The 27,684-nt window shown below is 37.1% G+C and overlaps 1 protein-coding gene across 8 annotated transcripts in view; it reads right to left on the bottom strand.

The window, feature by feature from the left end:
- The window catches only part of FUT9 (fucosyltransferase 9), a 266,509-nt gene extending 244,011 nt beyond the window's left edge, over nt 1-22,498 (bottom strand). For 3 of the 8 annotated variants that reach the window (XR_011650100.1, XM_071218601.1, XM_071218600.1), the window contains exon 1: nt 21,619-22,028. Coding sequence is in view for 1 of the 8 variants with exons in the window: in XM_071218603.1 (XP_071074704.1) it covers nt 21,619-21,853; nt 22,153-22,372 (455 nt within the window). In the remaining 7 variants the exon portion in view is untranslated. Of the gene's footprint in view, nt 1-21,618; nt 22,029-22,152 lie in introns of those variants that run through there. The other 5 variants (XM_071218603.1, XR_011650101.1, XM_058307159.2 and 2 more) reach the window with 5 other exon arrangements.
- Between the last annotated feature and the right edge of the window lie 5,186 nt (nt 22,499-27,684).

Genomic DNA, 27,684 nt, shown 5'->3' with positions numbered 1-27,684 from the left:
CCTTTATTGCAACCTCCTTTCCTGTATAGTTGGTTTTGTGATGTATCTGACTTATTCCTTTCTCATGTCACTTTCTGTATACTTTTTTTTTTGAAAGAAGCTATAGAATACATAAATGTTACATAGAAAATATAGGGGATTTCATATACCCCACACCTCCGCCTACTACACTTCTCCCCATTAGTAACATCTTTCATTAGTGTGGTGCATTTGTTACAATTGATGAACACATATTGAAGCATTGCTATTAACCATGGCCTAGAGTTTACATTATAGTTTACACTTTACCCCGTACAATTTTATAGCTATTGACAAAATGTATAATGGGTTATATTTGTCACTGCAATGTCATGCGGAAAAATTCCAAGATCCCAAAAATGCCCCATGTTATACCTATTCTTCCCTTTCCCTCCCCTCAGAACTTCTGGTGACCACTGCCCTCATATCAATGTCACAAGTTCCTCCACTGCTAGAACATTGAGTGCACTTTAGTCCACAGTTGCATTCCTCCCTTATGTTTGTTCAACCCTCTATCTTGAGGATTTGGGGATGGTGATGTCCACCCTGATTCTGATTGAGAGGGGACCCAGATCCCATAGAGCAGATGGATGGAACTGTCTTGCTTGCAGTTGTAGATACTCTCTGTTTTTTTGGGATGGGCATTGTCCATCATCATCCTTTTGTTAGCTGTCCTGGCTGAGTCCAATGAACTGAACAGTAGATGTTGCAACTTTGTTGAGATTCAGGATTCAACCAACACATGAACAGAATAAACATTTAAGTCTCTGGGACATACATTTAATGACTGTAGTGCTAACTATAGATTCAAATAAAGGGGGAAGAAGAGCCATGTGTAGGGAAATTATAAATGAATCTAACTCTGTTACATTGGGAAGCATATATTCCAAAATAAGACCCACTGACAGGGTGCCCAATTCCTGATAATATTTACCCTGCCAATAGTGTCTAGATGTCTTTAGAGCCCTCAGGAGCCCCATTTACCTCCCCTCCCCCTCCCTCTCTCAAACAGTTTTTTAGTCACTGTTTATTGTAGCAGTCAATGAGATCCTTCTGAGATGTGTGTAAGTGTAGAATGACCTCCTGACTCCCTTTGAAATTTCTTAGCTATAAAAACTCATTTGTATTTTCCATTTCCCCCTTTTGGTCAAGGTCTTTTTCCAAATGCATTGCTAGTTGCTGCTTGGTAGTAACCCTTCGGTGCCAGGGAGGCTCATGCCTGGGAATCATGTCCCATAACGGGGGCTGGGGGGATGTTTATAGGTTAAATTTGGCTTAGAAAGAGGTCACATTTGTGCACAAGGAGGTTTTCTGGAGGTAACTCTTAGGCAATATACAATACTAGGCTAAGTTTCAATTTCACAAGAACAAGGTTCATAAGTACAACCATCAATATCAAGAGCCTGGTCTAATAGTCTGTCCACCTTCACTAGGCACTGCCCAGGTACTCAGGGGTTCTTGCCATTCTATTAGACAATGTGGCTGGACTTCCCAGGATGGGAACTCAATATTTTTTGATATTTTTTGTGTCTCCACTCACTGAGACAACACCCCATGAACACTTGAACATATTTATATGCCATAGAGTCATGCCCCTGTGCATCCCACCCCACACGTCCCCACCTTAACAACATCCCACAACAATGACCCTCCTCTGCCACAATTCTGATCCTTCTGCAATCCAAAACTTTCCCAAAATAGAGTAAAAAATAAATAAATAATATATACTAAAAATAACAAAAAAATAAATTTTTTCATTGTGTCTTCCATCACTGTATGTTTCATTATCTTTTATGTACAGTGACAATTTCTTCTCAATGTTCCCCCACTGTCCTTTTTTTTTTTTTTTTGCTTTATCTTCAAAGAAGCCTTAGGTTACAGAAAACTCACATAGAAAATATTGGGGATTCCCATATACCCTACCCCCTCCTCCTCTCCTGCATTAACAGCACCTTACATAAGTGTGGTACATTTGTTACAACTGACATACAAATATTGAAGAGGTGCTAATAAACATGAACAAAGGTTTACATTATGGTTTACATTTTTCACAATACACTTTTATAGATTTTGACAAAATTTAAAATGGACTGTATCCATCATTGCAAGATCATACAGAGTAATTTCAATGTCCTAAACATGCCCTATGCTCCATCTATTCCATTCTTCCCTCTTCCTCCCCTTAGAACCTATGGTAACCACAAAGTTGCAATTTTTGAAGAATAATTGTTCACAGTTACATGCATTAATACTGATGGCTTGATACACTGTTTTCTTTTATTAAGCACTGCTTATGTTCTTTAGAGATTCTTGACCCTTTAATTGAGAACATAGCAGAACTCCCCAGGATATGAGTTTAATATTATCTTGTTTATTGTGTGGGTCTCCACACACTGAGATAACACACTATGCAAGATGAACACTTTCATATTCCATAGAAGCATGCCCCAGGTCTTCCCTATCTTGTGTATCTCCCCACTTTGCACCAGTTACTCTCCCCTGCCATATTTGCCAAAAGAACATTCCTGCCATTGTAGTTTTAACCACAGATCTACAAATCCCCAGAGTTCATCTGTTCCTTCCTCCAGCCCCTCTCCCCAGTTCTGTGGGTAGTCCAAACCAACCTCCCACCCTATTCCCCCTCACATTCTAGCACCCTTGAACCCAGTCACATCACTGAAACACTATCACTCCCATCCATTGCCCAAAAACCCACTTCCACCTTATCAGAGGTTTTGCCCTTATTGAACATCGGCTCACCACATTCTATACCATTCCTGTCTCCTGACTACATATCTTCCAGACTCTAGCTCTGTGAGTCTGCTAATTAGCTTGAGTCATATTGGTGAGGTCGTGTTATATTTGTCTTTTAGTGACTGGTTTACTTCACTCAACATAAGGTCTTCAAGATTCATCCATGTTTTTCCTTGTGTTAATACTGCGTTCCTTCTTACAGCTGAATAATATTCCATTGTATGTATATACCAAAATTTTCTTATCCATTCATCTGTTGATGGGCATTTGGGTTGATTCCAACTTTTGACAATAGGGAACACTGGTGTCCACACATCTGTTTGTATTCCTGCTTTAATACTTTCTTTGTGGCTATCTTGGGGTTTAACTGCCCAAACTACATATATAACTTACTAATTTGAAAAGATACCAACTTAGTTTCAATAACATACCCATTCTTCGGCACTTTATTTCTTTACACTACTTCAAGAGATTCTCTCCTATTTTTTCCAATCAATTTGCAGCACTCCTTTTAGTACTGTTGTAATACAGGCCTTTTGTTAATGAACTTTCTCAGTTTTGTTTATCTGTGAATATTTATAACCCTGCCTTATATGTGGAGGACAGTCTTGCAGGATAAAGATTTTTAGCTGGCAGCTTTTCTCTTTCAGTATCTTTAATATAGTATACCACTGCCTTTTCACTTTCATGATTTTTGATGAGAAATCAGCACTTAGTCTTATTGATGGTCCATGGTATGTGATGACTTACTTTTCTCTTGTTGCCTTCAGAATTCCTTCTTTGTCTTTTGACATTCTGATTAATGTGTCTTGGTGTAGGTCTGTTATGATTTATTCTGTTTGGAGTATGTTCCCTTCTTGGACATATAGATTTATATCTTTCATAATTGTTGAGAAATTTTCAGTCCTTAGTTCCTCAAATTTTCTTTCTGCCCTTTTTCCCTTCTTTTCTCCTACTGGGACACCAATGATGTGTATGCTTGTGTGCTTCATGTTGCCATTCAAATCTCTGAAACAATCTTTATTTTTCCTTTCTTTCTCTATCTGTTCTTCTGAACATATGATTTCAATGCCCTTTCCTTTATTTCAATGACTCTTTCTTCTGTCTTTTCAAATCTGCTCTAATATGCCTCTATTGTATTTTTAATATATGCTATTGTGACTTTCACCCCCATAATTTGTTTCTTCTTCTAAGTTCAAATTCGTCTTTATGCTCATATTATCTTCTTAATCTCCTTTAACTCTTTATGCATATTTTTCTTCACCTCCTTACATTGCCTTAGGAGATTTGGTTGAACTTCTTGGATTAGTTGTTCCAAATTCCTAGTTTACTCTGGAGTTTTAAAATTTTTTCCCTTGACTGAGCCATGTCTTCTTGTTTCTCAGTATGGTTACACTTTTTTTCCTGATGTGTGGGCAACTGATTTTTTTTAAAGATTTATTTACTTTAAAAAATTTTTTAAAATTTATTTCCCCCTCCCCCAGATGATTCTCATGTCTGTCTGATCATTGTTTGCTCACCTTCTCCAGGAGGCACCAGGAACCAGACCCAAGACCTCCGACATGGGAGATGAGTGTCCAACAATCTGAGCCATATCTGCTCCCTGCAGGCTGCAGCCTCTGCTGGCCTTTGGCATCAGCTCATTGAGACATGGTGTGGTGTCTAGCTCATTGCAGTGGGGTGCAGTATCTCCACTGAGGCAGTTGCAGGTGTTTAGCTTGTTGCAGTGGGATCTCATTGGGGCAGGGTGCAGTGGAGAGCTCATTGTGGCAGAGTGCAGTGTCTAGCTCATTGTGGTGGGTAGCTCATTGTGGTGGGGTGTGGCATCTAGCTCTCTGCAGTGGATGGAGCTATCAAATTCGTTGCAGCAGATGTAAGTATCTAGCTTATTGCAGCGGGTGGTTCATTGGAGCAGGTGCAGGCATCCAGTTCACTGCAGCAAGTATGAGCATCTGCTCATCTTCTTTAGCAGGGACCAGGACCTAACCATGGGTCATCTCATGTGGTAGGTTGGCCCCCAACTTATTAAGACACATCCATTTCCCCATCTGATTATTTGATGTGTTAACTGTGGAGATCAGTTTCTCCCTCTTGCCTAGGGTTTTATTTTTGTTTGTCTTTGTGATAAGATTCTTCTTTGATTCCTGTTCAACTTTCTCTGGACATTCAGAGTAGCTGATGTTTAACTGTTCAGATTTTAATCTTCTGCACATGATTCTTGTCCTGTATATATGGTACAAAGTTTAAGACTGCAACTTTTGTGTAACTGTTTCACCTTCTAGAGAAAGCTTCCTTTCCTCTCTGCCTTCTCTGGGAATCTTGTTCTGTTCTGTTTATTTTTGTGCATAATTTTCACCTCAGCTCCTATGATTCATTTAAATTCTTTCCCTCACTCAGTGTCCCATTTTCTTTATACTTTTCAGTCCTGGGATCATAGTTCAGTTGAATGCCCTCCCCCTTTTTTTCTCTCTGTGAGACTTTTCTACCTCTGATTTCTTCTCTATTAGATTATCCTGCCCTGGGGAACAAAATGAGGTCAATCTAGAAGGATAAGTTACTCCAGGAAAGTCCTTTTTTGTGTTTAGGAAGTCTCCTTGACAGTAACTAGTTTGAGTGAGTACATGTGACCACAAATGGTCTGCTGCAGTTTCTCTCTCTCTCTATTTTTATTTTTTACCTTGGGGACTTTTTTGTAAGCAGCACTCCTCAGTGGGTTATGTGGGTTGGATTCCACCCTGGTTCTTTAAGAACTTGGGGCACTGTACCTGTATATGCATGGTATTCTGACTTACTGCTATAATTTCCTCTGTAGTCTGTTTCCTCATTGTGAGTGACCCATACCACTGCATCTGGAGAACTCCCAAGTTTTGTGTGGGACCAAGTGAGGGGGAGAGAAAGAGAATTGGCAGTCTGGGATGGGACTTTCCTACCTGATATTTTTCTCTTTCTTTGATTCAGTGTTCGTGGCACCCTTCTCCAGTCTTTACCATCCTCCAGAGTTCTAAGTGAGTGGAGTTTGTTCTCTTATTTGCTAAATCTCTGGGGAGGTTTTTCAGGGGATGTCTTATGTCACCACATTGATGACAATGACCCCATTATTTGTTTTTTTATTATTGAGTTGTGAGAGTTATTTCTATATTCTGGATACCAAACCTTTATCATATATGTGTCTTGAAAATATTTTCTCCAGTCTGTGGCTTGTCTATTCATTTTCTAACCAGTGTCTAAGAAGTTTCCAGTTTTGATGAGAGGCAATTTATCATTTTATTTTTCTTTATGGTCTTTACTTTATTGGTCATACTGAAAATTTCTAGCCTAACTCAAGATACCAAATGCTTTCTCTTATGTTTCCTTCTAGAAGTTTTATAGTTTTAGGATTTGCAAACAGGTTTATGATTCATTTTGAGTTAATATTTGCATATCACATGAAGTATAAGTCAAGGTTCATTCTTTTGCACATGGATGTTCATTTGTCTCAGTCACATTTTTAGAAGTCTTTTTTCCCACTGATGTACCTTATACCCTTGCCCAAAATTAATTGAGCATATATGATTTAGTCTATTATAGAAATATTTATTCTGTTCCATTAATCAATATGCCAAGCTATCTGTGAATACAACTCTCTTCATTATTCCACCTTTATAAAAAAAAAAAACTACCTTGAAATTAGATATTATAAACTTTCCAACTTTGTTCTTCATTTTCAAAGGTTCTTCTAGTTCATTTGCTTTGTCATATGCATTTTAGAATCAGTTTGTTGATTACTAACCAAAAACTTGGCTGGGATATTGATTGGCATTACATTTAATCCATATATCAATCTTAATAAATTGCAATTGTTAAGCACAGTATAGTAGTATCCTTTAATTAGGACTTCCTTAATTTTGCTCATCAGTTAAAAATATTTCACCATATAAACCTTGCACAAATTTCGTTAGAGTTGTGTTTCCTATTTTGTAGTATTGCAAGTGGTAGTATATAGACAAATAATTGATTTTTATATATTAAACTTATATTCTGAGAACATCTAAACTCACTTATTAGTTCTAGTAGCATATTTTATAGATGCTTTGGGAATTGCCACATATTCAATTTTGTTCTTTTTTTCAAAGTTGTTTTGGCTTTTCTAATCCCTTTGCTTTTCCATATAAGTTTTGAATCAGCTTACTAATTTTTATGGAAAAAAGACTATTGGACTTTTGATTATACATGTAATTTATCAATAAATCTATTTTGGAAGAATAAATATTACCAATATTGACTCTTCTAAATCATAAGCATGGTATATCTCTCCATTTATTTAATTCTTTTTTTATTTTAGTGAATTTTATTCTTTAAAAAAAATACATAGATCACACAAAATGTTACATTAAAAAATATAAGAGATTCCCATATACCCCACTCCCCATCCCACACCCCTATTCGTCCAACATCAATAACCTTTTTCATCAGTGTGGCACATTCATTACATTTGGTGAATACATTCTGGAGCACTGCTACACCACATGGATTGTAGTTTACATTGTAGTTTACACTCTCCCACAGTCCATTCAGTGAGTTATGGAGGGATATATAATGTCCTGCATCTTTCCCTGCAATATCATTCAGGACAACTTCAAGTTCCAAAAATGCCCCCATATCATACCTTTTCTTCCCTCTCCCTGTTCTCAGCAACTCCTGTGGCCACTGTCTCCACATCAATGATGCAATTTCTTCCATTCCTTGAGTCACAATAGTTCTATAGTAGAATACCAGTAAGTCCACTATAAGCGATATTTTATTCCTCCATCCTGGGATGATGACAAAGCCCATTCCATCTCTAAATCAAGAGGGGGTTTAGATCCCACATGGCTGATGGATGCAATTCTCCTGCTTGCAGTTGTAGACTTTCTCAGTTCCATGGTATGGTGATTGACCACCCTCAGCTCCCTGTTAGGTGAGCTGGGTAAATTCAATGAAATGGAGAGTAGTTGTTGCAATGCTGCTGAGGCCCAGGGCCCAACTGGCACATGAACAGTTCAGATTTTCAAGTCTCCTGAGCATACACCATCCCCAGTGTCAACCACAGGTTCATGTGTAGAGAGGTCACATCTGAGTCCAACTCCATCACAATCAGGAACACAAATTCCAAAGTAGGGCCTACTGACAAGGCACTGAACTCCAGAGCCATCTGTCATGACCATAGAACCTTTGTGTCTCTGTAGCCCTCATGAGCACCAATATCTGGGGTTGTATGTACTTTGGTTGTCTCTGGGATCCTGCTGAGATGTACATAAGCATGACCACTCTGATGACCTTCTGACTCATTCTGAAGTCTCTACGCCATATAAACTCATTTGCCTTTACCATTTCCTCCTTTTAGTCAAGATTTTTTCTGGTTGCATCACCAGCTGGTGATTGGTAGCAATTCCTTGGTGCCAGTGAGGCTCATCCCCAGGAGTCATGTCCTACACCAGGGGGAAGGTAATGCATTTATATGCAGAGTTTGCCTTAGAGAGTGGTCACATTTGAGCAACATGGAGGCTCTCAGGAAGTAACTCTTAAGCACCCTGCAGCTCTAGGCCTAGCTGAAATTTCACGCACATGAGCTCATAAGCATAGTCATAAGTACTGTGATCTAAAACTTTTTGAAGACAAAATTAAAAATTTTTAAAAATGGACATAGACACTGAGGAAGGAATGGAAGAGATTGCCTAGCCACTGTCCATACAGGGTAACACCTATTACAGTAAAGAAAGGCAAAATGTCAAAAACAATGTTTTATGATATTTTTCATTTTTTAATACCCTAATTTATTTTTTACTTTATTTTAGTTTTTCTAAATTATTGTGTATTCTATTTCTAATCTTTAAACCTATCATTACCATTTCATTTTCCTACTAATTGAATCTGGCAATATATTAGGCTTCATTTTTTAAGAACTTTCGGATCACAGAGGGGTTTAACTATGGCAGGGGAGGAGCACTGGTGTGAGGTGTCATTGATGGGGGACCCATGGTTGGGAGGGAGTTCTCCAGAGCATGTATATAGGGTATATAAATATGTTTGGATTTTCATTGGTTATTTTCATAGTAGGTAGAGTTACACACAACAACTGAAGGAGTGCTGAGTTCCTAGTCAGGAGAGCTCTGTGACATTCCCCAGTGGAATAGCAACAAACCCCCAAGTCCAAGGGCAAAGACCAGTGAAGAAGGATGGTCCAATGATGGGTCCATTTATTTAATTCTTATTCAATTTTTAATTTCAGCATTTTGATATTTTTCCCAAGTAAACTTTTCACAAATTTTCAAAGATTCATAGCTAAGAATTATTTCATGAGTTTAGTGCTATTGTAACTGGTACTGTTTTTTAATTGACATTTCCAATTTTTTTTGGTGAAACAGAATATTTTTTGTTTATTGACCTTACATTCTGAAACCATGCTATACTTCTTTAATAGTTTTAGTAAAATTTTTTAGACTGTATGGTATTTTCTATGTAAACAACCATACTATCTGCTATAAGAGAGAGTTTTCTGATATTTCCTGCCTGTATGCCTTTTATTTTTTCTTCTTGTTTTGTGCACTGGCTAGGACTTTCAGTTCAGTGTTGTAAAGGAATGGTGATAGCAGATATCCTTGGTTTTCTTCCTGAACTTAAGTTAAAAGCATTCAGTCTTGCACCACTGAGTATGATACTAACTGTAGCATTTTTATAGTTGCCATTTATCATATTGAGAATGTTCCTTTTAATTTTTAGTTCATTGGGACATTTTTTCATGACTGTGTGATAACAGTTGTCAAACAACTTTTTCTGAAGCTTTTGAAATGAACATATAGTAGATATGGTGAATTGCATTCCTTGAATAAACTCCCCTTGGACATAATTTTTTACATTACTGGGTTCGATTTGCTGATTATATATATTGCTACATTCAATATGGTAATTTTGTGACAAATTATGAATCAATATGCATAAAAGATATTTCTGTATGTTTCCTTGCAATATCTTTGATTTTGATATCAATGTAATGCTGGCCTCATATAATAACTTGGAAAGTGTTCTATTTCCTGGAAGAGATTGTACAGATTTTTTTATTATCTCTTTATTAAATGTTTGATAAAATTCATGAGTGAAATTTCTGGGTCTGTATTCTTTGTGGGCCCATTATTCTTTTAAATTTCTTTTTAAAATATTGGCCTCTAAAGGTTATCTATTTCTTCATGAGTAGCCTTTTGGAGTTTTATCTTTCAAAGTGTTTTTCCTTTTCATCTAAATTATCAAATGTATTAGCATAACCTTGTTTGTAGCACTACTTTATTAGCCTTTTAAATGGCTCTGAAATCCATAGGAATATACCCTTTTTTTTCCTAATGTTGGTAACTGTGTTTCTGTTTTTCTTCATCAGTCTACTTACAGTTTTATCAATCTTGACATTTTACAAAATCATCTCATGATTTTTTTTCTATTGTTTTTCTCTTGTCAATTCATAGATTTTCACCCTTATCTTTAGTATTTACCTTTTTCTTTGTTTTTTGTTTGTTTTGCTTTGGGTTTAATTTTGCTGTTCCTTTTTAGTTTTTATAAGGTGGCAGACTAAAATGAGGTCAGCAAATGATGGCTGTTTGACCAAATGCAGCCCATTGCCTGTTTTGTATACAAAGTTTCTCTGAACTACAGCTGTACCTATTAATTTACATATTGTTTATGAATGCTTTCACACTGCAAGAGCGTGGTTGAGTAGTTGCTTTATCTGTGTTCCAAAGAATTTTAAATGTTGTCATCAATTTCACTCAGTTTAAATATTAATATTTTCTAGTTTCTCTTATGACTTTCTCTTTCACCACTGGACTATTGGTAAGTGTTTACTTTCCAAATACTTGGGTAATTTCAGATATCTTTCACTCACTGGTTTCTAGTTTAATTCTATCATGGTCAGAGAAAATACTTTGTAATATTTCAATTCATTTAAGTTTGTTGAGTGTTGTTTTATTCTCCATAACATGATTTATCTAGGTGACTGCTCCAAGTGTACTTGAAAAGAAAAGTGTATTTAGCTGTCACTGGGTGGAATTTTCTATAATTATAAATTGTATCAAGTTAGTTGATTGTGTTATTCAGGACTTATATAACTTATTTCTTTCTCTTTGTTCTACTGATTACTGAAGAAAAAGTTCTGAAGTCTTCAAAGAAAATTATGGATTTATCTTTTTCTCCTTTCAATTTGATCCGTTTTTCCCTCAACGATAGTGAAATTCTGTTCTTAGCTTCACACATATTGAGGATTGTTATATCTTCTTGATATATAAACCCATTGGTCATAATGTAATTTTACACTTTATTTCTGGTAACATTGCTTATTCTTACACTTACTTAGTTGGATTTTAATATAATCATGTTTGCTTAATTTTTATTAGTAATGACATAGTATATAATTTCCCATCCTTTTACTTCTAGGTTGTGTCTCTTGTAAACAGCATATAGCTGGGTCTTACTTTTTATCCATTCCAGCAACTTCTGTTTTCAATTGGGCTGTTTAGGCCATTTATATTTAATATATTTGCTGATATGTTTGGATTTACTTCTACCACCTGCTAGTTGTTTCCTATTTTTCCCCCTGCTAGTTGTTCTTTTTTCCTTTCTGCTTGCTTTTGGATTGAGTACATTTTATGAATCCATTTTCTCTACTATTGGATTGTATTATACCTATTTTTTTAAATGTGGTTAGTCACAGTAAAATTTACAATATACATAAGTTATTTATTATAGTCTATCTTCAAATAATATTCTATGACTTCATGTAGGTTGCAAGAAATTTACATGTTTCTAATCTATCCTTCCCAATTTTTGTGTTATTGTTGATCATACACTTTACTTTTATATATGTTACAAGCTCCTAATTCCTGTACCCCAAACATTACCCATAAAAGTTACTATTTATTGATTTAAATGATTAACTTTTACATCACATTTAAAAAGTTTAAATATCTGTTATATTTATCCTTATTTTTCCATTCCTGGAGTTCTTTATGTCTTTCTGTGGAACTAAGTTTCTGTCTGGTATCATAGTTCATCCATGTGAAGAACTTCTTTTAATATATTTGGTAGTGCAGTTTTGGTGCCTTTAAGATTTTCTTTTCATCTTTGATTTTCTGAAATTTGAATATGATATGTAAAGATGTGTATGTATGTGTATGAGTGGATTGGTTTGTTTTTATTGTTGTTGTTTATTTTATTTGGGGTTCTCTCAGATTCTTTTTTTTTTAATTTTTTTTAAATTTTATTTTATTTTATTATTTAATTCCCCTCCCCTCTCCCGGTTGTCTGTTTTCTGTGTCTTTTTGCTGTGTCTTGTTTCTCTGTCCGCTTCTGTTGTCGTCAGCGGCACGGGAAGTGTGGGCAGGCGCCATTCCTCGGCAGGCTGCTCCCTCCTTCACGCTGGGCGGCTCTCCTTATGGGTGCACTCCTTGCGTTAAAATTTAACTTGCAAAATCTCACACTACACAGGTTTTTATATCTTTGGTGATGAGGATAGGATGCTTAGAGGAACATGGCTTTCATGAATAGGAAGGGTGAGGCCCTCACAAGGTCACTAATGGGATTTGAAAGACATCAATATGAATCAGTAATTAACATGTTGATTGAATTATATTGTCAACTGCTCCTCTACATTTTTACCTATTAATTAGGATGAACTGGGAAGTGGTTGTAGGCTAAGTACCAGGAAAGAAATAAGAGACAGATGCCAGAATGCTGTTCTGGTTTTTACTAACTCTCCTTCAGAAGGAAGGACTTCCTTGCAAGTATGGAGGCACACCTCAGGTCTGTGACAGTGTAACAACTGGTACTGAGATTTGTATTGGGTGAGGAGAAAGTTACACCCCCTTTCAGGCCACAGTTAGAGAAAGGCACACAAGCACTGAATGTGAAAGGAGCAAATTTGTGACCTCTATGGCAGATACCAGATACCATTGAAATAGTCTGCATGGAAGAACAAGGAGCATGGAGTGCATTGCTCATTAAGGAATAATGGCATAGAGCAGGTTGTCTTATGGCTAAACCTTTCCTGTATTTTGTCATGCCAGTTTTAGATGCATTCCAAGGTGATAAAAAAATCAGTGTTTTTTTCCCCCAGTGAGTCTTTGCTGCTGTAAGTGAGCTATAGCTCTCTTGGGGAAATCTTCCTAAGAGAGAAAACTCCCATGAGAAACCATAAATGAGGCATTGACTAGTATTTTAGCTCTTACTGCTCAGGATTGATTTTAGAATTCTGATGAAGCTGACCCACTGAAGAATAAGAAATAAGCTCAAAGAAACCTTGGTAAATTTTTGAGGTTATCCTCACTATGTAGTAAAACTCCCCTAACCTTGGGTTGAAACCAAGGAGAATTTAAAAGATGTTATCTATATAATGGGGTGGCTAATGCTCCAAATTAAGGTGTATTCCTTAAGGAAGGTTAATATTGCATGAGTGAAGACTGCAAGCCACAGGTTGCAAATCTTACAGCTCTAGAAACAAAATAATATGGTTGTGGTTTCTGGGTCAAGGGATACCCAAGGCTGAAACAGATGGTATTAGCCATGAAGGCCTTACTCCCCAATATTGAGGACTGAGCAGGTCAAAACTATTTGAAGTTTGTTTTGTTAAGCCATATTCTCTGCCATGCCACTTGAAACTGAAAATAAATGTGAAGCCTCTCTTCTTCCCTTTTCCCTGATTCCTCCCTGCCCCTCTACCTTGATCTCAGCTGACTTGAAGAGAAGCATGATCAGACATCAAGGTGTATCTACCCCCAGTGTGGCTCAAAGAGCATGCACACCCACTGGGAATTTCAAGGAGGAGAGAGAATCAAACTTTTATGGCTCTATAGGATACAGACACCCAAGGCACTATCTTACTTGTATCTATGAAAAGAAAAAGGCACTCAGATTCAGCAAATGAGGTTTGGGCAGGGTTCACAATATCAAGGGGAAGCTAATATGACCTTGGAGATGGGGTTTCTTAGTCAAGTCAGTGTACAATTTTTATTGTTTCCACATCTGATAATTTAGTAGGAATTGATTTGCTATGTGCCAATACTTCCTCACCAATATGTGCCTAAGAATATTATCACAATTGGGAAATACTGCATGCAGAGAAGGGCTAATAAAACACAAAAGTTACCTTCCAGTCTTCCTCTCTATTTCTTCTAAGATGGTCCAACAAAAACAGTATAAAATCCCAGGAAGAGAATTGGAAATCACAGCGTTGACTACAGATTTTAAGGTGGCATGAGTAGTAAGTGATGCAATATCTTAATGCAACAGCCTTTAACAGCCACAAAAAAAGGCTAATAGAGCTGGAACTTTACAATGGATTATTACCAACAGAATCCAGTTGTTGATTCATGTAACTGAACCCACTGCACAAATTAAACACTTTGCATTCTGTGTTGCACAGTGCTATTGTCTTCTTTTCTATCTCACTGGTTCTTGAGGACCAAAACTAAGATATAGTCATGTGACAAGGCCACCAATATACATTAGTAGTAACTCCCCAAGTCACTATAGGTTACCCCTAGGAATATCTACATTTCTTTCCCATTTGCCATCAGTAGATGGGTCAGAATGAGTACATCTACCCTCTATTGTATAAAATTTTAACTATACAGGTAATATCCTATTGGTAGGAAAATCAGAAGTTTCAGTGGCAACAATCCTCCTATGGTGTTATCACACCTCCACCTGAAGGAGTAGCTGATTGGCTACAACAAAATTCAGAGCTCTGATTGCTAAATAAAGCTTCTTGGGATTGTATGAGCAGATTCACAATACTCTATCCCCTTGGCAGTCAAAGAAATACTGTTGTGTACTTGTCCCCAACCAAAAAATAAAAAGAATTTCACGTCTTATTGAAATATTTGTGTACTGGAGACAGTATGTGTCTCACTTGGGCATTCTATTTGGTTCTTTATATCAGTTAACCCAAAAAATCAGAATCCTTGGGTGAGACTGTGTTAGAATTGTTCAACAAGTTGCATGTGGCACTTCATATTTGGGACCCCACATCCCTATGATACCTTTGACCTATGAGTCTCTGTATCTAGTAGTTTTGCTGACTGGAGCCTCTGAAAAAGGGTGAGAGCCCCCAACCCCTTTGGGGTTTTTAAATTGTAACCTCTCTAACATTCAGGGTATATCCCTACCAGGCATATTTCTTTTGAAAAGCAGCTGCTAGCTTACTACTAGTCTCTTGTGAAAACTGAACTCCTGACCCAGAGGTGTCTTGTGTCTCTCTCCAGACTGATATTTCCATTTTAGTGTGGGTCAACTCAGACTCAATAACTAACAAGACTAAAAAGATCCTACAAATCTCACTTATCAAATATTAATGGTATAGTCACCTGGCTTCAGTTGCCACTCAGCTTTATTTGAAAAAGTGGTTCTCCCAAACTGTTGCAAAGAACTTAAATTTAATTCTGGGTCTGCCATCCCCCACCAGAGCTCTGACTATGATTTGATGTGTATTCTCCTTAACCTTAGCAAGAATATATTGGAAACAGTAGAGGAGGGCCCCAGCTTCTGCATTTTCTATGCAAAATACTTGTCAGGACCTCCAGGTAGCTTTCCCAGACTCATTCCTATAACTATTCCCAGTCATTCAGAGAGGCAGACAAATGTCACCAGGCTGCTAGCATGTACAAACAGGATAAGTTGGAATGACTGCCTGCATGTATCCCCTCCCAAACAAGGACTAGAATCAATTATTCATACTTGATTCAGAGGGTAAAATCTTAGACCTTTCATGGTTCTTGATAGCAGGAATAGGCTATTAAAATGTAATAGTTGATTCATTACAGGGAAGCATAAGGAAGTCATCATTATCCCCAAAAGCACTATATCTTGTAACATGCATCTTAGCAAAAGATCTCCCCTAATTTTCCATGATGCTATCTAATTGCATTACTTCATTTAAATCAGTCACTTTCTTGACACAAGGACTGTACTGAAAACATAAAGTAGTGAAGATTTCATAAAACAAAGTAAAAAATTTAGGGGTTATACTTTTCCCTTTAATATAAAAATTGAGTAACATTTTTCTTGGTAAAAATAACAAAGGAAATAAACAAACCAGATTCTTCATGGGTATAAGCTATTCCTATAACATAATTTCGGTCACCTTTAGAAGTTATTTTAGCTTATTATTTTGTAGAGGGTTACTATAAATTTGCATGGCTATAAAAACAATTATGTAGCCTATGTTTTAGGTTAGATGATATTTAATACTGATTATTGAAGTGTTGCTTTGTACTCCTCCCCAGGTTATTTCATAAATATATACTTTGTCATTCCAACTATATGCCATGTCTTTCTTTTCTATTAGATAGTAGTACCCTACTCAATAAATAAATAAATAAGATACAAAGATTTTTAATTACCTGTTTACATTTAAATATATTTTAAAAGTAGCTTGTAAATGTTTAACTATGTAATAGGTGTTATATACATTGGTCACAGCCTCCAGTACACCTCTAGTGCACTCTTTCACTTTGTAAATTCTTTGAATATTTAGTATTCTTAAAAGACAAAGTTCACACTTCAAATTATGTTGTGTTCACAATTAGCTTCATTTCCTTTAAAAATTTACCCCATGACTTACAAGAATTGAATTAATCACTGGAAACATTAGTATGGGGCTATCTATATTAGTTCATCCTAATAGTTTCCTGCATTGTCAAAAAAAAATCTTCTTCAGAATCAATATAGGAAACAAGGGAAACATACTTTTTTAAGGACATAGATTACTTCTGTGCCAAACCCGAGCCATACAATACCTCCATCCATTTTAGGCAAGTAAGATTATAACTAACCTATGGTCTTTTTAATTTTCCTTTGGACACTATAGCTCAGTAACAAGGTGGCCACCCTAGTTTAAAGCCACCTGTTATCTCATTTCTCCTTTTTGTTTGTTCTTATCTGTCTCCCCAGTCACTCCATTGTTACTTCAGAGGCCATATCATATTCATCCTTGTATCTGTAGTTGTCACCTCAGTTCTTGCCAAGTAGCAGACCCTCAAGAAGAGGAGGGTACATTGTATTTCAAAGAAATCAGATCTTGGAAGCCTTAAATGTGTAGTTCTCTTGTCCGCCAGATCTAGTTCTAATTGGTTCAAAGCATGCCAATCACTAAGACAAGTCTTCCTTCCCAGTTTATGATCTGGCTACCCAGCAGTCTGAGATCACAGATTTCCCTAACTTCTGCCAATCTAGGCACACTTAGATAATGCAGTTTTACTCCAGATAATGTAATTGAAATATTGGTATTTATTAACATGTTATTCTTCTTATATGGGATGACCCTGATGAGCCACCATCCCCACAAATGCATTTGAAAGTTTATTTTTTTAACTCTAGTAATGATTTGCTCATGTGCTTTTTTTGATCCCTTTGGTTATCAGTGGGAAAAAAAAATAAGTTGCAGGACTTTCAACTGTGAACTTGGAACCTTGTGAGCCAAATTTATCTTCATTGACCACTGGGGCAATTCACAGACTGTGGTGACAAAAACATAAACACATGGATGCACAAAGCTTTCCTGTGGTGACATAAATATTGAATAAGCATACAGATGAAGCCACAAGAAGTTGTAAGTTCATTTCCACTATTTTTGTTTAGAGAAACAAAAAAATTGTTTTATTTTTATTTTTCAGGGAACTGTTTATAAAAGTTAAAATAGAAGTGTCCATGGTTACTATGAAAGAATCTTCTAATCAATGGGCAAATAATTTATAATGAAAATAAGAAAACACATTCAAAGACTTTTAGACAGACCAGTTACAGTTAAATTTTTAAAATGTTTTCCAACCTTTAACCTGAAGATGGGGAAAAGTGAGCAGAAAAACCTGGTTATCTTCAACTATGGTAGTTACAGGGATAAGTATTGAGATCTGCCCTGAGAAAGCACAGACCTTTATTAATTTCATTGCCAGTTTTCTTTCTCCCTATTACTTTCTTTAAATAAAATAAAGGGAAAAACTTTTTTATTTTATAGAAATACAGTACAGAGTCAGACAACCAGAATTCTTGTACTATTTCTATTAACAAGTAAGCACCTTGGACAAGTCCTTGGTAAGATGATGGGAATGGAATGTTCTCTACATTCTCCAATGAATATCTAAATTCTGTGATTCCTTCTTCTAAGGATGTCAACTATTACATTTGCTGTTAAGTGAATAAAAGTGTATTTCACACAGTCAGTCACATGCAAAATCACAGAATCTAAATGTTACTATTCTGTAGGATTGTTAATTGTACATCAGAGTTGATCTTATGAGAGTATCGGTTTGATAGCATTGTTGTAAAACTTTGGTTGAATTATCATGTTACTTTTGAAATATTCATTCTACATACTTGTTCTTAGAGGAGAATGCTTTTGCTAAATGTCAATTCCTACATAGAATAAAGATAGAAAACAAAGCTACTATGTAAGCATTTATGTAATAATTCGATACTTATATGTACAATTTGAAGGTTAGTTTGAGTTCATAAAAGTTGTTGCATTTATAATATACAGACTTTATGAATTGTAAATAAAAAGGAAGTGCTTATAAAAATTGAATAATACAGCCATCAACATAAATAAGAAAATATAAGAAATGCATATCAAACTTTGGAAACATTTTAAGTGGCTATCCCTCAACTGAATCTCCCTGCCTTCGTAAGATAGCAAATTACTTGGCTTTACCTAATACTGTAATTTTAAGTGTGTGTAAGTGTGTGTACTTTCCTTATTTCAAGCTTGTTTATAAATCTGTTTAGAATGTTATTTAGTTCAATTAGTCACTTAATTTACATAAAATAGTTTGCCTGGAATGCCTAGATTCTATTGAATTGAGAAAATGAACCAATTTATTTTTTTTAAATTGTATTTTTATTGCTGCAAGTAAGGAGACATTTCTTAAAATCCAAGTTTGAAAAGCAACTGTTACCCAAAGCTGGAAATAACAGAACTTTTATTTAGTTACCTCTTCTTGAGTAAAGAATTTAGGCAAGTATTCATAGGTTATCCTTTCCGTCTATCTCTCCTTTCTTGCCTGCTTTCTCTTCCTCAACTACTCTCTCTTTCTTTACTACATACACAAACCAAAAAGATTTCACATAGAACATTCAACTAATAGCAATTTGTTGGTGGAATAATATTCATCATTTTCACATCTTTTATACCTCTTTACAGTTTTTTTTTCTCTTTACCATTCTGAACATTTAATTTAGACTTGTCCTCTAGAGGGTTTATAATTATGAGCATTATAAGATACAGTCTAATGGTATTCAACATATGCCATTCATGTACTGGTGTACTTTATATCCCCATTTGCTATATTTAACTTTTTGCATAGCCTTAATAATCACAATGATATTAAATCGGGAGATCTTGAGCTCTGGCTTACAAGAATTCTTAAGAGAAATTTCTGCCATAATTTGTGATAGATTGTTTGCATTCCAATAGACAACTCTGAGACCATTTAAATATCAATAATATTAAAAGCATACATTCTTACAAAAAAGATTCTGAGACTTTTTTTACATTGCTTAGAATTTGACATTAGTTAGAATTATGTTAGAACACCCCACCTTCAAATTATTATTAACACAATTATGAACAATAACTGATCAATGTCAGTTTTAGTCCTCACTTTCTTTTTATTAAACTGGGATGTGTATTTTCCAATACAGATCAATTATTTCTGGACTTACTATACATACTAAACACTCTGTTTTCCAAAGGGTAAAAATATTCAGAGAAAAAAATTAAATAGTATTTGATTCAGCTCCTAGGTTACCTGCATATACAACTGCATGGTCACATGGGCATACTTGCAATAATTGCAAATTTAAATACACAGTTTTATAATTTCTTCTTAGTCAACCACTCAATTTAACCCACTAAAATTTCCAAATTTAGAACACCAACAATAAATTCATTACTCAGAGCCTCTCTTGATTTTAGATGCATCTGTCCACATTTACTTAAAACCTCCCCTTATTAGTGACTTCCTCACTGCATTTCTGTCTATGTCTACACAAGGAAAGAAAAATAAAGTCTTCCATACAGCTTAAGTTAAAATAAAACAAAATTATTGATATTGGGGAAGGAGAGATTTTACGATAATACTCGCTATTTGCTAGATAAATGTTCAACTTTTCTTCCTGTTTGTTGTGTAGGAAGAAATTTGCTCATTTAAGGCGAGGAAGCACTCATCTTTTCTTCCCACCAACTGCAAGAACAAGAATCCCAATTTATCCTTATTCTCCCAAATTTTAAAAAATAATAATACCAATAATTTTCTATTTACACACTACACATTTAAATGGGGACACCTCTTAAAGTTTCTAACATTTATTTCTAAATACTCCCATCTGTATTGTTTAGACACAAGTCCTATGACTAAGGCTTCTATAGACTAAAATATCATGCTGAAATTAATTCATTTTCATAAGTAAAAAATAATAAATTGTGTAGGACATTTTCTTTTTTAGGTTTCAATACAAGGAGAAACAGGAGCACACATTTTGGTATTAAAATTCCCTCTCTTTCCTGAGCTGGCACATTTTCCCATCCCCCTCGCTCATATTCATTCATTGAACACAACTCCCTATTTTCTCTCAGAGAAACTAGAAATGCTAAAATGTTACACCTAGTTTCAGGGAAAACGGCTCCTGTCCTAAGAAAACTTCCACAGAAAGGATTGCCGGGATGTTGTTACTACATAATATCCAAAGCGCCCAGAAAGTGCAGAAGCCTCTTGGCACTTTTGATTCTCCCATATGTCTCGCTTAGACACTAAGCTAAAGAAAAATAATAAAGGCTTTGGCTTATTGGAATTTAAAAGATTTTAAAGGGAGAGTTTTGTGCTGCTCTTCTCTTCTTCAAGAAAAAGGTCCTTATCCTCCAGATTTGCTGAGCTTTTGACAGTGCTGTTGCCTAAGAAGATTCACTCCCCAGTCAGGTGCTCCAATCTCAACCTGTTATGGAAGATCGATTCCGGAGGAACAGGTAAAATAGGGGCATTCCTTTTACCCCGCTAAGTCGCCTCTAAATAAATAGAACGAATGTGAGCAATATAAATAGTTGTGCGCTCAAAACCAACAATAACAAAAAGTTTAGTCGCAAAAGGTTTTTTTGTGGGGTTTGTTGCGTGTCTATTTTTCACGCTTGATTATATCCTAACAGCCCAGGTGCAGAGAAACGCACAAAGTTGCTGTACAGAAGCCAGAATCACTGCATGTCTTTGTCAATTTCCTGAGCTGACTGTCAGAAAAGCTGGAAAGGCACGGTAGTGTCGAGGGAATGAGGTCAGACTTCACCGGGAGGACCATTTGCTCTGGGAAGGAATACGGCGGGACAGTGGGACCAGAGAGCGAGGTTTCGGGAGAAGAGGGAAGGTGGGTCAGGGGTGGACTTTGTGGAAGAGGCTTCGGCAGAGAGAGAGCCGGTGCAGGGTGGCAGGTGGGGCATTTGCAGGCTGGCAGAAGGGGAAAGTCCCCTCACGTGGGGGCTGTGAGGGCAGAGACGACCCTGCTCGGGGCGACGGAAGGGTCGGCGCCATCCATTGCTGCAGCTGGCGTGGGAGCCCGGGAGCTGGAAGGTGAGGCGGGACGGCGAGCTACAGACCGCTGTCCCCGGGAGGGAGAGGGGTTCAGGTTGCCAGCAGGTGGAGTTGAAATCAAACATGCCCTCAGGGACCACGGAGCAGCCCAAGCCCGGAGAACCCCTGCCTGGAGGCTGAAGAATCACAGCAGGTAGTTTGGGATGCCTCCTAAAGCAAAAGCTGCCCTCTCCGCGCTAAGCCTCGGCGTCGGACCCCCTGCGCTCTCCTGGCTACTCACCGGTCGGGAGGGTAAAGCTCCATCCGGGGCGCGCGCGAGGGCTGCGCGGCAAAGGCAGCGGGCCGGGTCGGGCGACGGCAGCGCCGTCCTAGGAGCGGGACTGGAGCCGGGGACCCCGCGGCGGCGACAGCGGCGGCGGGGCGCAGGGAGCCGCGGGCGCGGAGGGCGGAGGATCCCGAGCTGCTGCGCCGCGCGCGCTCTCTGCCCATCTCCGGCGCCGCTGAAGCGGCTACTGCTGCTGCCACCGAAGGGGAGGGAGGCGAGGGGGAGGGGAGGAGGCACGCGGTAGGGAGGGAGGGAAGAGAAGGAGGGTGGGAGTGAGCGAGGGGAGAGCGGGAGCTGATCAGCCGAGTTGGGAGGGGGTAGGGAGAAGCACGCAAGCCCAGCAAAGATTTCCTTCAGAAGAGCTCGGGGAGGGGAAATCGAAGAATTGGTGACCCGCCTCTCCGCCGCCTCCCCACCCCGCCCCCCGCCTTTCCCCCCTTCGCGCCCTTTCCTTGGGCTCTTCATCCCTGGGCTCAGGCTGGGGGTTACCCGGGCTCGGCGGGAGCCTCGGCTTCAGCGCGCAGTTAGAGTGCCGAGCGAGCCCGGGAGGCGCCGGCGGCCACAGCGCTGCGCGCCACCGGCCTGTGGCACCTGCGAACGCACACACCGCCGCCGGCTCCACTGCAGCGGCTTGCGGGCTGGGATCCGGCTGCTCCCACCCGCTTCCCTCTTCTCTCTCGATTATGATCCAGCTTGTGCGTGCACACATATGCGTAGTTCCCCCTTCGCCTTCTGCTTCCCTGGGCGCTCTTTGGCACCGGCTGTCCGGCCAGGATGAGCCTGCAGGGAGCTGAATGCAAGCAAACCTTGCCTGTCCCTCGGAACTGCTGCCTTGGAAGGGGCAGCAGTGTTTGCCGACGTGGGAGATCAGCTAACGACTTTAAAAATAAATACATAAATAAAAAGATTTAAAAAAAAATAGTTTGACCTTATTCTCGAACCATGTTCTCCGTGATGAAAGAAGGTTGTGCGTGTGAAGGGCACAGCGACAGCCCATTATCTTGTTCTTGGTCTCCTCTTCCTTTTCTCCAACATCCTGGAAATCCAGGACACGATTTAGCACGTTTTATCTACATATTTCTCGATCTTTATATTACAGAGCTTTTCTTCTTCTCCCGCAATTTCCTAGTGTGGATTTTTTTTTTTTTTTTTTTTTTTTGCCTTATTAGACTGAATCTCGATTATGCATTTTCACAAACTACAGAGCCGTGCTCACAAATAGATACTGTATTTAGCTCCCATGCACACACAAGATTGTGGGGGTGAATCCACGCAGTCAGGAATTATAAAAACAATTGGGACATTATTGACTGATTTCCAAGAACAGTAATTTGTTTCCTCATCTTCACGTGATAGTTGGCAGTAAGCAGAGAGCAAATGATTATATGTGTAAAAGATATGGCTAGGAAAAAAAAGTCTAGTAAAACTCTCCTCACAAAACGCAATACATAAAGTGATCAGAATCCTCCCTGTGAGTGCCCTGGGGAAAACAGGTTCTGATTTTGTTCGTTTGTGCTGTTTATTCAATTGAAATTGTCTTTAAGTTGGTTAGAATCATTTTTTTAAAGCCTCAAGTACTTTAGCCTTTAGAATAAATGAATTAAGCATTTTATTTTACTTTAGTATGTATTATATAACAAATGTACTCATTAAAATAGATGCTCTCTCAATTACAAAGGCTGTGTAGAGGAACATTTTTAATACAATGAATCATAACCAAATATTGATGAAAAGCCCTTAGTTCTTCTCCTGTCTATTCATGTGTGGAAAAAAAAAAAGTTGGTGAAAAGTATTACTTGAAGATCTGGGTGGGTAGTATCAATCTGCTAGAATCTTTACTCTTGTAGAGTATATATCTTAATGAAAATAGTTGATTTCACATATACGCCAGGATCTGAATGAGAGAGGCACCTCCTCATTAAGGAAACAACAGATATCAAACTCTTCTAAAACACCTCATCTTTATGAAGCATGTGTTATTGTTTCCAGGTGTTAAGCACTGCACTCTGCATATTCGCCAACTCCTATCTTATCTTTTAAAAAAAAAGCCACACAAAGATAATTGTAAGTTAGGCCTAGAGCTCATTCTGCTCTTCAAGTCTTCTCAATTGTGTCTTTATTACAGAGGTGAACAGTAAATTTTACAAATGCCAATGGCTACTTGGGGAGGGGGTAGTTACCAAGGATTTAATCTCCATTTTCTTATCCCTGTTTAGGATATTCCTCATTCATTCATTGCTGAGGTAATTTGCTTTTGAGAATTTTTACAATTTTCTTCCTGTATTTATTTATGAAATGATAATAGTGATGTCTGTATAGTTTCATGCTATGGCTGAAAATGGTAAGGAAAAAACTAAAATACCTTAAAGCCAAGAAAGAGAAGGGATGATATTTAGGCCACATCTATAACTCTTCACTCCAGGTTACTTCTTCAACCACTTGGCCCACCAGAGAAAAGAAAAGGATCATAAAATATGGTGGAGGACTTGGATTTCAATTCATTTTCTCAGGTTGGATAAAAATTTCCTGTCACTTCTGCCATAAGATTCTTTCTCTTAAATATATCTCCCTTTCCCCTTTTACATCTTCCTGGTATACTGTGTTATGCCTCACAACATAGGAAGCACCAGGACCTCCCTCCCACATAAAAGTTAATTTTAACATTAAATTTACATAGTTGGGAAAAAAGAAACATTCACCTTAAAAATTTTCTGAAGTTAGAAAGATGCAAAGCCCTATCTTTGAATAGATACTGGACAGCTGCCAGACATTGGTTAACAAAGTAAATAATCATCCCTCTATTTACTCAACATATATTTAATGAACTTTCCCCATAGTCTGGCACCATGTTAGGCCCTGGAGACACCACAGTGAATAAAATCAGTAGCCATCTCCTTAAGAAGCTTAGTATCTAATGATCCAATTAATGTGTTTTATCACTAAGAAAGAGGTTTTGAAGATGATGATGTGGTTAAGTTCAACCCCAAAGAAGAACTATTAAATAATTAAATATGAGACTTTAGCAAGGTTAGGGTTAAAGAAGACAGAATACTAGGTTCTGCTTTAACCAGCTCTTCTGTGAATCCTTGAGGAAAGGAAAGAGGGTTAGTGAAGAAAGTAACATTTTTTGTAATAAAGGAAACAATACATAGAAACAATGGTTATTCTTGAGGCCAGTGAAAATTTTGTTAAGCCTTAACTTTTAAAAGTAAAATCTACTTTTATTTCTAGTGAGAAATAGAGAATAATAAATGACTGAGGTTTTAGAGACTTCTGAAAAATCATGTATATCTATTTTATACATATCCTTAATACTACTGAATACATGGACAGAATCTGGTATGAAGATGGTGGAAAATAAACATCCTTAAATTTATAATGCTGAAGAGCCTACTGAAGCAACAAAAACACTACAAATTCCGTTTCAAGCAAAGTCAAAGGAAAAATAACCATCAGTTTCCAAAAACCTGTGTGAAATATGTCCAAAGTGCTGAGATCAACTGGAATCTCAGAAGAAGAAGGGAGAAGAAGGGTAAAAAGCAGGCTCAATAGTACCTAATCTTAGAAAGCACCAATAAAAATACATTTTCTGAAGGATAGAGTTTTACTCTCAAGTGCAAACACTATTTCACTTGGTCACAAAATAGATTCAGGAACTGGAATCGGGCACCAACTGCACAAAAAGAAGGAAGGGAAGAAGAATGGCAAGTGTAGAAAGGACTCTCTAAACCTCACATAACCCAAGAAAAATATACTTCCTGAAAGTGAGTTGCACATCTAAACTTGCAAAACCTATGTTTCTTATTTACAGCAAGTGTGGGAACTGGACTGAGTAGTGCTGATGACAAAAACCCTTTTGGATATGTCTTGTTGAAAGTAATGAAGGGCTACACAAAAATTTTAAAAATGAGCAATATTTGCAGAAAGCAAAAGGTCCATATTAGCAGAAAAAAACATAAACTTTGGGTTACAAATCTCGGAAGGCCATTTTCCACTCTCCTTTCCTCAGTAACCTAGATGAGGAAATTTTCACTTAGTTTATTATGAATAATAAGAAAAGAACTGACATTATCAATGAAAAAATAATACAGGGAAAAGACTTGCAAAAAAGCCGCAAAATGTACCAGTTGTTGAAGAATACACACCAAAACAATGTTGCCATGGAGTAGTTGAAAAATTTGTCCTAACATGATGTCATGAATTTTCACAAGGTCACAATGAAGCAATTGCTTCTATCAATGATAACTACAAGGCACAACTGCGAAACTTGGGGACAAACAAGCCAATAGGAGCTGATGACATAGCTGGAAAAACTCAGGAAAGTAGTGGAAGAAAAATAATACCATCACAATTTAAGAATGAAAATGGAAAAACTGCAATGTAAAATAAACATTGGAGTAAGCATAGTAAGGGAAAGGGATAAATGGGAAAGGCTAGCAAAATGAAATGGTAACACAAAAGATAAACAGAATCAGAGAAAATGATAGATGGAGAAGATGGGCAAAGTCAGGTAAATGCATCCATAATGAGAGATTCTGAAGAAGAAGATTAAATACGAAAGAATAAATATTTGAATATATTGTTCAAGAAAGAAATATTATTGAAATTAAAGAAGACCTGAAATTTCATTTTTAAAGAGTACAAAGATCACTATGAACATTGCCCCAGGAACATTAACACCAAGATGTATTCTAGTACAACTAGAATTTTAATATAAAAAGAATCTTTTGAGTTTGCAGGCAAAACAAATCAGTAACTTATAAAGGAAACTATTGAGACTGGCCTTGGAATTCTTCACTACAACATTCCATAGAAGAATAGTGTCGTTCAAATTCAATGGCGCAATGCCTGCAAGATACCAAAGAAAATAAATTATAAAGAGTGTATACAAGTGTTTTTTTAACAAATCAATTTTATTGATACATATTGATAAAGCCTACAGTCTATCCAAACTGTACAGTCAATGGTATTTGGTATAAACACATAGCTGTGTATTTGTTAATTCAATCATTATTAGAGCATTTTCATTATTCCAATAATAGAGATAATAAAAAACAAGAACTTATCACCTTTCAATCTCTATCTGCTTCCCCTGCTGTACATAGCTGCTATTCTCTTCCAGTTTCTCTAGTTTACTTGTATTTATGTATTGTATTTATATATTTATATAGGTGGAGTCAAGCAATATATTACTACCTAATGCCTAGTTTCTTTCCCATAGTATATTTCCTTTTTTTTAACCCTTACTTGAAGATTATTAATCTATTTCCATCTCCCACTGTTTGTAGTTTGCTTTAGCTGTATTTTTGCCTAATATTAACATCTTGTAACATTAACATACATTTGCTCAATTTCAAAGAAAAACATCTTATATATGCAATATTAGCCATATTTATATTTCACATGAGGTTTCACTATGTTATACAGTTCCATGTTGCATATTCAGCTTTCCTTCTACTAATATACATGGCCTTAGAGTGTCCCTTTTACCCTCTGCCATACCCATCTTATAACAGCACTGTTATTTACAAACACTATGGAGTGCTTTCATATTTTCTATTCATTTCCAAAGATCAACAAACAGTGTTTTAATCTGTGCAATGTTAATCTGCATAGATTAACCTTCAGGTTTCCATTCTCTAATCTCATTCTGTTTTCTGGTGACCATATTCTAGTTATTAACTCTATAATTTCACACAATATATTTAGTTCATATTAGCGCAATCTTATGGTATTTGTTCTTTTGTGTCTGGCTTGCTGAACTCAACATAATATCCTCCAGGTTCACCCATGTAGTCATGTGCTACACAACTTCATTTCTTCATACAGCTGCATAATATTCCATTGTGTGTATACACCATAATTTATCCATTCCTCAGTTGATGGACATCTGGGTTGTTTCAAAATTTTGGCAATTGAGAATAATGCCACTATGAACATCCATGTGCAGATATCTGTTCTTCTGGATATACACGTAGTAGTGGTATTGCCTGGTGAAGTGGCAAATCTATATTCAACTTC

Source organism: Dasypus novemcinctus, chromosome 11 (genome assembly GCF_030445035.2).
Source record: "Dasypus novemcinctus isolate mDasNov1 chromosome 11, mDasNov1.1.hap2, whole genome shotgun sequence".
Taxonomy (NCBI): Eukaryota; Metazoa; Chordata; class Mammalia; order Cingulata; family Dasypodidae; genus Dasypus; species Dasypus novemcinctus.
Note: the sequence above shows the minus strand (reverse complement) of the source record. Positions and strands in the feature narration are given on the sequence as shown.